The following is an 11,408-nucleotide window of genomic DNA, read 5'->3' on the forward strand; positions in this document are numbered from 1 at the left end:
TGTATCTGTAAACCAAGGATGTGTTTGGTGGCCTCGTCATAGGAGATTAGATTTGATTCTGGAGAAATCACAGTCGAAACCGTACATATCGGTGGAAAAAGTAGCTGCTCCAGGCACGCTGATTGGCCATATCCAGTTAATGGGATCATAAAGGAGCGGGGCGGAAAATGCGTCTAAGGGAAAACGAAGACTGTAAAGAAGGAGATAGTAGGAAAAGAGAATAACGCGCGCGTGATAACTAAAATGCAACCGAATTCCAAAGCATTCAAGCAAATACAAAAGACTTTTAAAATTCCCAGTATCAAGTTTTTTGCAAATCATATATCTTTTTTAATCTTTAGACCGCTATCTTTGATCTGATATTTTAGATAATCAAATTTGGACTTTGGATTCGAAACCAGTGAATACTCGACCCGACTCGATCTCAGCTCGGCTCTGCTCAACTTAAAGTGTTGAAAGCTCAAATTGGCCTGGATGATATCGGCATTGAGCTTTTTGCACACTAAATTGAGTCACATCAAGTCATAAACAATAACAAGTCATAAGTGGTAAAAAATTAAAGAACCCGTTAAGTACTGTATTTATTATTGAATCATTATTTCTGTATTATTTTTAAATTAAGGGCATTTCTCGGAATAATAATTTCTTAAACTTTTTCATTATTTGGGACACCAATCTCCATCAGTTTTGAACTCTCCTTCATAGACTGCTTTCGTAGTTATTTGATAAGAATCTCCTTTATAGTAGTCTTCTGTCACGGTTGTCATCTCCATAGTGATTTTAACAGGTTCCTCGCAATGAATACCTGTTGCATAATTTCGATTCCACTTAAGATGTCCCATAACTGGTGTGGCCCCCTGAAATTAAGAAAAATTATTAATTTTTTTTTCTCTAAAATCTTACTCGGGCGATCTCTGTTTTCTCATCATAGCCACATAATAAGTCAAGTGACTGATGACATAACGATGTCGTAATTTAACTTATTACGATGCTTAAAACCTTCTACGATGATGTTGTAGGTATACAATCACAAGCATGGTGTAGTTTGGATCTCGTCCTTCACTGATGTGATACTGAAACAGTGGTCGCGCGCGATGGAGGTGAAAACAGTCACCTCTGCATTTTTTCTTAGAACCTTCTGAGCTGCTGCTAATACCTTACTTACTCCCATTGCCTGTAGCCGAGATCACAATAGAATGCATAGATGCATGATTTTATAGGGTTCGTTCCCAAAATACGTGATAGTAAAGTATAGTGAAGTGTTATTTTTCAGGTTCAGAGCAATTGAATGGTATTACGTAGGCGGAGGTGGTTCAGAAGTTTCTTAAGAATGTATCGAGTATTTTATGAATAGCCGCATGGGTTGACTGAAAATTTATATTAAGTGTGCAAGCAATGTCGATGATGTAAATTCTTCCACCTTTTTTCCCGCATCACGATATCAGGTCAATTGTCTTGGATGTAACGATCCGGTCGGATAGTAACATCCGAATATAAGCTTCAATGTTCGCTTTCTAAGAGATGCATTAGAATATATCTATAGAAAGGTATCCATTGTTTTTAACGTCATAGTTTCAAGGCAAGTTGTCGATGTATAATGCCGCCTACATCATTTTGTCTGTGCGCATACTTTCTCTGAGCCATTAAGCGAAAACTATTAATAATGTGCTACATAAATTCGTTGGTATCTCCACATAATTGATACCGGTCAACCAGGTTTCGGTGAGCCCAAAGGAATATGTAAGGACAGGTATGGAATATGTGTTGATTTTGTCCCTGATTTTGTTTGCCGAGTCGAGAAAACTCTTAATAATCAATCTGAGTCTCGTAGTGAACACAGTCGTCGGGCTTGTCTTAACTATTGTATGCTGAATATCCTTAGATTCAAGAATACCAAGATATTTATATGTTTCGCCCGAACCTATTGCCTGGATGTAATTTTTGAACTCGTTCTCTAACTTTGCGGTCCCTAATTTCTCTCTGATTAAATAATTTGTTCTGAATTTATCTAGTTCAAACTCTATGTGGATTAGGGTGGCCTAAAAAATGCTTTCTGAGTTACAGGGGAAAACACCCCCCCCCCAAGTTTACATTTCCGGAGAAAGAGAATTCGTAATTCTTTTCGAAATTCGAAATTCCACACGTGCAACCGGGCACTTTAAAATACTTCAAAAAAATAAACTACTTCAAAATATAAGTGGAGAGGTTTATGGCTGGGGACTACTTCCCTCCGAGAATTCCGATGGGACGAGTGCCGTTGCGATAGGTCCTACTGTATAAGCTACCTGGTTTCATTGATTTTCCTATATTGAGTCATTCGAACATTGTAGGCCCATTTCTGCAGCCTAACGGTTCAACGGCTTCTACAGCTGCATCTTGCTGCTTAGTTGTTCTATAACTGCACGCAAATTGGGTGTTGTGAACCTGGTTTTTCATCATAGCCACGGACTAAATCAAGTGACTGATGAGATGAGGATCTTATAAGTTAATTCATCACGATATTTGAAATCTCTTGCGATGATGTTGTAGGCACAAGATTACGTGCATGGTGCAGTTTGGAGTTCGTATTTTACCGCTGTTATAGTTAATCAGCGGGTGCGAGCGTTGGAGGTGACATTATTCACTTCTAGATGCATTCATAGAGCTGCTAATGTTACTGATATTATTATGTTGGCCTACCTTACACCCTCACGTACTCATGACCTGGTACTTCGCGAACAAACATGTTCGCAAATTGCGTCAAGTCGTTAGTAGATTCCATGGTATGGTAATGTAAGCCGTTATTTTGAAACTCTATGTTCTCCTTGTGTTTACAGAGATCCAAAACTCAAACTGGAGAGCCCGCTGATAGGGATCCAAATATTTATTCTCGAGAGCCCGATAGAGAACATCTTTCTTGAAAATGTTAGTTCTAATGCTATTGGACGAAACCTATCCCGGACCTCTAACGTAAAGTAATTTACTGTCTAAGCCAATGCATCTTTCGTTATTAATTTTGTGATAGAAGTTGTAGGCTTTAGAACCTATGATCATAGTTCCTTAAAGCAACTAATCGCGACGCAATTGAAACGTATACATCATCCACTCATGCTCCTATTCTAGAAGGTAAGCAAGATCTAAAAATTTACACAAGATAAATCGTAAAACGCAGTTCCTTACACTGCAGTCTTTAGCCGTACATGACCTTACGCGGCAATGGGTACAATGTTAAGAGGAACAGTGTTCTCGGACCAGATGCAGTGATCCCAGAAAAATAGCCCTTTGCATCTGACTTGCGATCGTCTGAGTCTGATGTTCGTAAGTCGGCATTTTGTACAGTTGGCTAAGAAATAAAGCTTTTATACATGCAAAGCAGTCGATTATGAGAACCACAAGATGGACGTGGTAGCCTTGTTACAGCCTGCTCACCTCGAAAGGAACAGCTTTGTATTTCGCCCACTTTTACTTCCCGTATTCCGTGATTTAGCACTGATATGTTGAGTGGTGGAAAATGAAAAATTCTAGTACATCTCACACTGATTATTCTCTACAACAGACTTCAGTTCCCACTGGGCGTATGGCGAGACGGGCATTGGATCAACATGATAGAAATGTCGACTATGGTAATAAAACACTTTTTGTGTCGCATTGTGTATCTCTATGTGCCAAAAGCGTCCATACTTTGAGCATACGAGGTGTGTTCAAAAAATAAGGTGACTTTATGGTTTTCTCAAAAAATATTATGATGCCTTTCATGGGTCTCATCAGTTTTGGGAAAAGAAAAGTCACTTTGGGCCAAATTCGGTAAATATGGAGACTGAGGCACGACTGTGGTGCTGTTTTTGGTCAGAAAATCTTTCACAAGCAACGATGAATGAGCAGTTGCATTGTCGTTATGCAAAAGCCACGAATTGTTTTTCCAAAGTTCCGGACATTTTGTGCGTATCGCCTCTCGCAAACGGCGCATAATTTGAAGGTAATACTCCTTATTGACCGTACGACCTTGTGGTAAGAATTCCTGATAACCCTTTTGAGAAAATCAGGAACATTATTGACTTCATTCAACATCTCCTGAGCGATGGTCATGCGATGAATCTTCTGATCAAAATTAAGTAGTTTTGGAACAAATTTCGCTGACACACGTCTCATGCATAAAACGTCTTGACAGGCGAAAAGAAATCCCTCCATCTTCGATTAAAATCTAGCAGATTCGAGAAACATGTTGGATAGACAGCTTCTTTGCTGCTCTATTTGCGGCTCGGTAGAGAAACGTTGCAACGCTAAAAACTTCATGTTGGTGTAAGAGTCGCATTAGAAAATTTGTGCTTCTTAGAACTGAGCAGTGTGTAGCTAAAAGCGTTTTTCGATGTAGACACTCTAAGCTCTGCATAACTCTACCCCTTTTATCTCGAGGAAGATATTCACGAGGTACAGAAGATCTAGGATGATAACTTGGATGGATTGTCATTATATTACGTGTGATTGGGTCAAACTGCTGCAACTTATCCACGTTCTATTTTGCTGCACCAAACGTATAAAACAGTATAGAAAGGGCTAAAATATTGTTCGCCTGGATTTTATTCTTCCCAGATAATTCGAAAGCCCAAATTTTTGTGAGAATTTTGCGATAACTATTTTCAAGAGCCGTTTTTAATACATGCACATCTTAGGTTTTTGCTTGCAGAATTCGAAGATATGCATACGTTGCTCCATTACCAAGGTGTTGAATTTTATTTCCACCTATCAGTTGAAGATCCTGACTGTCACGCGTTAATGTATTTTCTAGTATTTCTAGGTTTAAATGGATGAAGGCACACTTTTCCAGTACAAAGCTAAAGCGAATAACTTTCGAGTACCTATTTACTGCCGCCACAAAGTTTGTAAAGCTCTCTTTTTAAGAAGCAGACAGATTAAAGTCGCTCATGTAAAAAAGTGTTTGACCTTAAATTGTCTTCTGGTAGGCAGGCCGCGTAGGTAGCCAGAGCATAGGTGTCACCTACAAGAGCATAAGCTCTTTCATACTTCTCAAAATTTTTAGATGTTCTTCCAGGTACTCATGGAGCTTAATGAGTAGCTTGTAGTGCGTGTTATTGAATGCTTTTCAGTAGTCAATCCAGACCATGTGCAGATTGCGTCGATAACTGATGGAATCCTGGGTAATACACCCGTCTATTAACAAATTCTCTATGCAATCAGTCATTCCTCTATTGTATCCCCGTTGTTTAACTACTCCACTCCATACCGGCTGGATAGTTCTTAATATCCTCTCTTTGAGGATGCCGGTGAATAGGTTAGTGCTGAAAAGTTTTTAGTTCTAGCGATAACTTTCTTCTCTTCGTCAGCAGTCATAATTTAACAGTTCTCTTCTAGACGTTGCAATGGTTGCTTCTAGCAAAAGTTACGAAATAGTGAAATATTTAAAGCTTCTTTATCTACCTCATGAGTATCTCCGTATACTTGTTCCCAGACCACTTGAATGTGTTCTCGGCTATGCAGATTTTCAACGGCAAATGACGTTCTGTTTGAAAGACGAAAAGGGTGAGTGCAAAAGGTGGAATTTGTCTGAATCCACTTCACAAGCACAACAACTTCACCGAATAAGGCGCTCTTTATCTATTGAAAGAGTACAGCTGATCCACTTTTAAACTGAAGCTGTGCCATACGCTCGTGAGCCTTGCTCAGTCGTACTAAAGTATCATAACTTCTATTTTCGCTAAGCAGGGAGGCCGCCTTTTTGTAGCTACACAGTTCAGATTCCAGAGTTAAGCATCTTTAGGAAGCAAATCAGGAAGAGTAGCATTAGCTTCAGCTAATTTTTCCGTCTCTAGCAAAACTTTTTCTTGGATTTTTCATCTCCTATTTCTCATCTTGGCATTATAGGCTATCTGCAACAGTGGTCTTGCTGTAGCAAGTGGTATGTTTTCTCGAGTATTTTGCTCTTTTTGATACAGAGCTTTCAGCCCCCCTTTGAGTAGAAACTATACCTGATCACTTCAATACTAAAGCATTTTATGAGCATATTCCGGACGCATATTCACCCAACGGTGGAGTTTGCAACAGTTATCTTTGAATTCTTTCTTAGAACTACTATCTGCTACTTTACAGGTTTTTAGTCACTTGCTTCATGGTGGGCAATAAAGTTTTTTAGAATGCGACAGGTGTTTAATAAAACCGCCTCCTGAGCTGCTAACAATACCCTCCTGACTCCTTTATATTCAAGATGCTTATTGCATGGCCAATAGAATACGTGAACAACAAGGTTTTACCTACGTATTTGATCGTTGCACAAACAGCGTTAGAGGTGCAAACTCTTTTATACTGTGCACCTGTAGCAACCATTAGAAGATTAACTCAATATAAAAAAGGAAACACAACCAGAAGGCTGATGAACCATTTTTCTAAAATTTAGCCACCCTCGATACATCGAATCATTAAAACCAGCAAAATTGAAGGACATTACCGATAGCCAACGGCAGAGACTTGATGTTCTTACTACCAGACTACATCGAAGAAGAAGCGTAGTACAAGAAGGCAACAAAACCGTAGCTTTCAGGCAGAAGAAAGAAGCTTCTATTGTTAACTGAGTGTAAAGCAAAATAACAAGCAAGACACGGAAGTTCCTCAATTGGAAGATATGACTAACTACTAGTACGATTTTTTGGGGAAAATAAACAGATGCAATGTGGATACTGTGTAGTTAAAACCGGAGAAAGCAAGGGCAAGCAATAGCCCTGAAATGCAGCTGACAAACATGACAGCTTTAGATGTTGCATTGGCAAGGTTTATAGGAGATCATTAAATCCCCAGATCGGTCTCTAGGCCAGAAGCACAAAATTTATCTCAATTTCGACCTGTAGTCTGTTTTTCCACAATTTATAAATGTCTTACAGCTATCATTGTAGATAAGCAATATTCAAATCATAATGCCATGTATAGATGCATGATTTGCAGTACTTTATATGGTCCGTACTTCATGCCTTAAGTCGCTATGATTGTGGATCTTGGTTGTATACGTTGAACACAAATTTCGATCAAGTAGACAAGCAATGTCAATGATGTAGACTCTTGCACCTTTTTTCTCGCATCACTATGTCAGGTCAATAGGCCGGGATGTAAGATACAGCTTGGATGGTAACATGCCAATTTTAAATTTATCTGTGCTTTCTAAAACTGGCATCGGGATTTATCCATAAAAAGCATCCATTCTTTCAAGAGTCCTAGGTTAAGGGCAAGTGGTTGACGTATAATACCCGCTAAATCATTATGTCTGTGCGTATATTCTCTCTGAGCCATTACGCGAAAGCCATCAATAATGTTCTCGATGGATTTGTTGGTATTTTCGCATAATCGGCACCAGTCATCTACGTCCGTGAATGGCTTTCTGAATCCATTGTATTTCTTATTCCTGTCTGGATTCTGCTCTGATATTCAAGGCCCCATTAACAACTCCCCTGGTTCCTATATGTCGTGGTAGAACTACCCTTTCAAATGATAAATTTTTTTTGTATTCGGTGCTTCATTATTTCTACGTGGACGCTTCTGTTTAATTTTTCAAGGCCGTTGTTAGATCACTTGATGAGCCCAAAGGAGTATGTGAGGAAAAGGATGGTATATGTGTAATTTTTCTGCTTTTGTTTGATGAATTAAGTAAACTCTTCATTATTAATCGGAGTCTCGTAGCAAAGGCAGCCATTAGGCTTGTATTAACTATCGTATGCTGAATACCCTTAGATTCAAGGATAAACATATATTCATATGATTCGCCCGGACCTATTGCTTTATGTCATTTTCGAACTTGTTCTCTAAATCTGTGGTCCCTAAATCCCCTCTGATTAAATGCATTGTTCTGCATTTATCTAGTCAGAACTCCATTGGGATATCATTGGAAAACTGCTTTTTGCGATCGATCACTTGATGATTATTCTCATTATTATGAATTGTGTACCTATGCAACAACATCTATAGTGACTGGATCTGTACAACTTCACGAGTTTTTACAACATCATTTTTGTTCTTCTGTAAGGATGTCGTTTTCGTCGCAATGAGAATAAAGCTTATCTACAATGATAGCTGTAAGACATTTATAAATTGTGGAAAAACAGACTACAGGTCGAAATTGAGATAGATTTTGTGCTTCTGGTTTTTTAGATAACATATACGTAGTACCCTGGAGCATAAAGCCTAGAGACCGATCTGGGGGTTTAATGATCTCCTATAAACCTTGCCAACGCAACATCTAAAGCTGTCATGTTTGTCAGCTGCATTTCAGGGCTATTGCTTGCCCTTGCTTTCTCCGGTTTTAACTACACAGTATCCACATTGCATCTGTTTATTTTCGCCCATAAATCGTACTAGTAGTTAGTCATATCTTCCAATTGAGGAACTTCCGTGTCTTGCTTGTTATTTTGCTTTACACTTAGTTAACAATAGAAGCTTCTTTCTTCTGCCTGAAAGCTACGATTTTGTTGCCTTCTTGTACTACGCTTCTTCTTCGATGTAATCTGGTAGTAAGAACATCAAGTCTCTGCCGTTGGCTATCTGTAATGTCCTTCAATTTTGCTGGTTTTAATGACTCGATGTGTCGAGGGTGTCTGATTTTAGAAACATGGTTCATCAGCCTTCTGGTTGTGTGTCCTTTTTTATATTGAGTTAATCGTCTAATGGTTGCTACAGGTGCACAGTATAAAAGAGTTTGCACCTCTAACGCTGTTTGTGCAACGATCAAATACGTAGGTAAAACCTTGCTGTTCACGTATCCTATTGGTCAACGCCTTAGTGTTGGTTCTACATATCTGAACTCTAGTGAAACATGACCAAAATTCCTTTCAAAGTGCTGTAGTTTTTCTGGGATTTCCCTGTCCAAATTATCGTTATTAATATGCGAATGTGATTCTAATAAGCCGGTGCATAATGTTTATTATCCCTAGCACCTATGCCTACAGCTTTATTCAAGTCTTCGTTGTCCACATTTTTCAAGGGGAGTTCATCAATAGGAAGCTGCTGCTCCACTTCCATTTTGATAGCAGATATTTAAACAGCCGAAAGCAATCTGCTTGCAGATATTGGTGCGTTTTGATCTGGCAGATTCTGCTCATTTTTTGTGTGGCTAGTTCTGGGTATTTAAGTAGGAAAAGTCTACGATGTTCTTTTCTCACACTTTGCCCACATTTCTCTGCTAAAGGATAAAGGCGCATAATATCTCTGTTTATATGGTATATTCATTTTGGTCGCTTTTTTGATTGCTAAACGTCTGGTTCTTCCTCTGATTGTATAAGGGTGTATAATTTTCGAAACACGATTCCAACTTGTTTGAAAATTTTCCTTTGTACGGATAGAATTCCACTCGGTTTTGATTAAAAATTTACAACTGCACTAAATTAAATATCAAATACATCCTTTTTTCATCAAAATTTATACCAATTTTTGTTCTAAATTTATCTTTTTTATTTAAAAACCCCATCCATTGAATTAAACAATCATGTTCAGTGTTGAAAATTAATTAAAAAGAAAATAATTAAATTAATTTTTTTAGGTAATTATATTTTCGTACACGGAACTACTTTTACATCCAGCTTCTGCAGTTATTTTTTGTTAGTTGTAATATATTTTGATTAATTATATTAATTATTTGATTTATTCAGTATTATCGGGTAAGAAAGCCACTATTATTATAGTAAACCGAGTCTTAAGACAGTACCTTAGTGATGGATACAGAAGATTCGCGCACTCTCACGGTCATTATTCGATCAAAAAAATTCAGTCCTACATTCTTCATTACGTGACTATCGGGTATATAATCGACCGGGCTAAACGATGTGACTTCTGTAGGAAATTTCCCATGATAGTCGAAGGTGACTTTTACCTGCAATAAAAATTTGATAGAGTCAATTTAGATGTCGCTTATTTATCGATTTAATTTGATGAAATACAATTTCAATAAATAATCGAACACTACTCTTGCATTACCCGAAGAAGTTTTTTATTTTCATAGTCTACAGGACTGGTCCATTCGATCTCAATATCATCTGAAGTCTTATCTACACCCCTATTCGGTAAATCATATGACCTAACGAAAGGATTACTGTTCGGATTCGGATTATTGTAGAAATAGGTTCTGTTGACATCAACTGTGAATGCGGTCTGAAAAAGTAAAAAAATCCTTATTATACAGTCAATTTTTATCTGATTAAAGAAATAATGCTTGACACTCGGAAAGATAGTTAGCTTTAAAATTATACGGCTTAAAAAATACCAAACTATTTTTCCTTTTTTGATATGCATAATACTATACTATTACTATTTTTCTTAAAAATTTTACTCGGGTGCACCCGGTTTTTTTTATCATAACTGCGGCCTAAGTCAATTAACCGATGTCATGAGGATGTTATAATTAAATTTAATACAATGCTTCAAACCTTCTGTGATGATGCAGGTATACAATTAGGAGCATGGTGTAATTTAGAGTTCATCTCTTACCGCTGCCATAATGAAACAGCAGCCGGTAGCGTTGGAAGTGACAAAAGTCACCTCTGGATGCTTTCTTAGAGTTACCATCTGCCACTTCATGGGTTTTCAGCCACTTAGTTCTTTAAGAAAAATCACATTTCTCCATATGGTCGTTACTTCATGCCTTAACTCGCTATACTGATGGATCTTGTTTGTATGGGTTTTCTTCAAATTTTGGTAAAGTAGGAAAGCAATTGCGATGATGTGGACTCGTACACACTTTTTTATCGCATTGCAATGTCAGGTCGATTGTTTATGATGTAATGAACTGTCTTGATTGTAACATTCCTATATAAGATATAATTTTTACTTTTTACAGCGGACGTTGGAATGTATCTATACAAAGGAATTCCTTCTGCTAAGAGTCCTAGGGTTAAGACAAGTTATTGATGTATAATGCCCGCCACGTCCTTGTTGTGCATCATGTACACAACTGCACAGTATACAAAGATTTGTACCTTAAACCCAGTTGGTGCTGCATTTAAACGTGTAGGTAGAACCCTGCTGGAGAGGTGCTCTATTAATCCATGCAGATCATTTGTGATGCCTAAACGTGTAACGCGGCTTTCTCTAACTGATCCTCATTGCCGTCGTTTATTTACGCCATATCAAGCTGTTGTATAATGCCCATTGCTCGCTTTTCTGAGATGTGCAGATTAGTCTTAATGTCATTAACCTTGGCGATAAGATTTCTCAGTGCGACTTTCCTTGTATGAGAATATTTTTCCGCAAATTTCGTCCTTAAATTGTTTCCTTTTTCGAGTGAGGTTTCAAAATTCGCACTTTTGTAGTAGGGACGCACCATTTCCTCGTTCATTGTTGTACTTCACTTGATGATCTCCTACGGTTTCTCTATCGAGGTGGTTAGCTGTAAGAAGCTAACGCTAACTAAAGCATCCTTAGCAGGCGCAATTGATGTTCTA

General features: G+C 38.1%; 1 protein-coding gene across 1 annotated transcript; it reads right to left on the bottom strand.

The window, feature by feature from the left end:
* Positions 1-544: 544 nt before the first annotated feature.
* LOC117168345 lies at positions 545-10,275 on the bottom strand. The gene is made up of 3 exons (XM_033353924.1): positions 9,946-10,275; positions 9,677-9,841; positions 545-857 (listed from the first exon to the last, which is right to left on the bottom strand). The coding sequence occupies exons 1-3, from the start codon at positions 10,258-10,260 to the stop codon at positions 660-662; spliced, it is 678 nt and encodes a 225-aa protein (XP_033209815.1). The 5' UTR covers positions 10,261-10,275; the 3' UTR covers positions 545-659.
* Between the last annotated feature and the right edge of the window lie 1,133 nt (positions 10,276-11,408).

The sequence above is a fragment of the Belonocnema kinseyi genome, chromosome 2 (genome assembly GCF_010883055.1).
Source record: "Belonocnema kinseyi isolate 2016_QV_RU_SX_M_011 chromosome 2, B_treatae_v1, whole genome shotgun sequence".
In the NCBI taxonomy this organism is placed as follows: domain Eukaryota; kingdom Metazoa; phylum Arthropoda; class Insecta; order Hymenoptera; family Cynipidae; genus Belonocnema; species Belonocnema kinseyi.

What these genes read in the sequence shown, in the direction of transcription:
- LOC117168345 (XM_033353924.1), bottom strand. Translation starts at nt 10,260, where the DNA reads ATGCATATCAAAAAAGGAAAAATAGTTTGGTATTTTTTAAGCCGTATA. An exon ending in AAAATAAAAAACTTCTTCGG is followed by an intron (nt 9,842 to 9,945) that starts GTAATGCAAGAG and finishes TTTTTATTGCAG; the next exon opens with GTAAAAGTCACCTTCGACTA. An exon ending in CTTCTGTATCCATCACTAAG is followed by an intron (nt 858 to 9,676) that starts GTACTGTCTTAA and finishes TCTTAATTTCAG; the next exon opens with GGGGCCACACCAGTTATGGG.